The sequence below is a fragment of the Penaeus chinensis genome, chromosome 2 (assembly GCF_019202785.1).
Source record: "Penaeus chinensis breed Huanghai No. 1 chromosome 2, ASM1920278v2, whole genome shotgun sequence".
Lineage (NCBI taxonomy): Eukaryota > Metazoa > Arthropoda > Malacostraca > Decapoda > Penaeidae > Penaeus > Penaeus chinensis.
The window spans coordinates 29,125,921-29,127,522 of record NC_061820.1 but is presented as its reverse complement, the minus strand read 5'-3'; the positions used below and the strand labels follow the sequence as shown (position 1 = coordinate 29,127,522).

General features: G+C 40.1%; 1 protein-coding gene across 1 annotated transcript; it reads left to right on the top strand.

Annotated features, from left to right (window-relative positions):
• Positions 1-254: 254 nt before the first annotated feature.
• Positions 255-1,239, top strand: LOC125034588. Its single transcript, XM_047626491.1, has 2 exons — positions 255-502; positions 1,158-1,239. Exons 1-2 carry the CDS (start codon positions 255-257, stop codon positions 1,237-1,239), a joined length of 330 nt encoding a protein of 109 aa, XP_047482447.1.
• Positions 1,240-1,602: the final 363 nt, after the last annotated feature.

Genomic DNA, 1,602 nt, shown 5'->3' with positions numbered 1-1,602 from the left:
GATGGGAGAATCACAATAAACACAGAATCCTTGAAAGATGCAATGAATTATATAAAAGCCTCTACGAAGACACCGCTCAAAACATCACCCGCCAACAACCCTTGACAGTGAAATAGATCACATCAGACAATTGAAGAACAAATATTTAATTGCACCAGGCGTATATCAGATCATAATATATATGATCCAATCTGGAAGGGACATAGCCCTGAATAAAGCCAAGGAGCTGTACAACACCATCCTGACGACACAGAATGCCAAAAGAATGGAAACATGCCATCATAACATTGATATTCAAGAAAGGGGACAAGAAAGACCTCACAAACTACCGTCTAATCAGCTTGCTATCGCACCTGTACATGTTGTTCATGAAAATCATGAAGCACAGAGTGAGTGGCACACTGGGAGAGAACCAACCCACAGAACGAGCACCCAATAGAAGAGGTTACTCCACCATTAATTATTTTCACACAGTAACCCAAGTGCTGGAGAAGACCAACGAGTATAATACCGCTACACATGGCTTTTGTCGATTACGAAAAAGTGTTTGACTCTATACGACATCAAGCGGTATTCCATACATTAGAATAACATGGCATGCAACAAAAATATGATAACATCATCAGAGAGACATACAAAGAAGGTACTGCATAAGTACAAACGAAAAAACTGAGCAGCAAAATCAATATCATGAAGGGAGTCAGATAAGGTGACAGTCTGTCTCCAGTTATGTTCACAGCTGCTGTGAAGGAAATCTTCGGAATTACGAACACTAAAGCAGGAATCAGCTATAACCAAAAACAAAAACAAATGAATAACCTTAGATTCGCTGATGATTTCATCCTATTTTGTGAAAGTGATGAACAACTAAACAATTTGCTGGAAACTTCGATGGAAAGAAAGACGGGATGAAGCTAAATAAGTAGACCAAGATCATGTGCAATGACATTGCAAGAACAAAAAGAAGAGGCATAGAGATTGATTGGAAGAAGTGGAATAATAGAAGTAACTGGGAAGAATACCCACCCCTGTCAATGGAAAGAGCAAGAAAATCGATCAGATTATCAGTTCAGGATGGAAAAGATTTGGAGAGTACAGCGAGTTTCTGAAAGATAAAAAGATGCCATTATGTTTTAAGCGAAAAATCATGGACACAGTCATATTACCAGCAATGATCAGGAACGAAAGATAGAAAGAAAACCAACATCAAAGACATCACAGAAAGAGTTGAAAGCATGAGAGGAAAGTGTGCAGGACATCTAGCCAGAATGAAGAACAGCAAGTGGGCAAAACAAGCAACAGTGGACACCCAGATAAGGAAAGAGATCCAGAGGCAGACCCAGTGAGGGTGGAGAGGTGAGATAGAGAGGAAGGGTGGCAGTTTGTGGATGCAGATGGCATCGAGATGCGTGGAGTGGAATGTGGAGGTCATGTGCAAGCACTGGCAAGAAAAGCTGAAATATAAGTAACCGATGCCGTCAGGGATGAAATTCAGCACTCAGACGTTTCATACACATTTGACATAGGCTTGCTGTGGAGAGTTTTCCATTCTTGTTAGCAAGTCATTAAATAATGGATTAGAAAAACACTTTTTTGAAACTT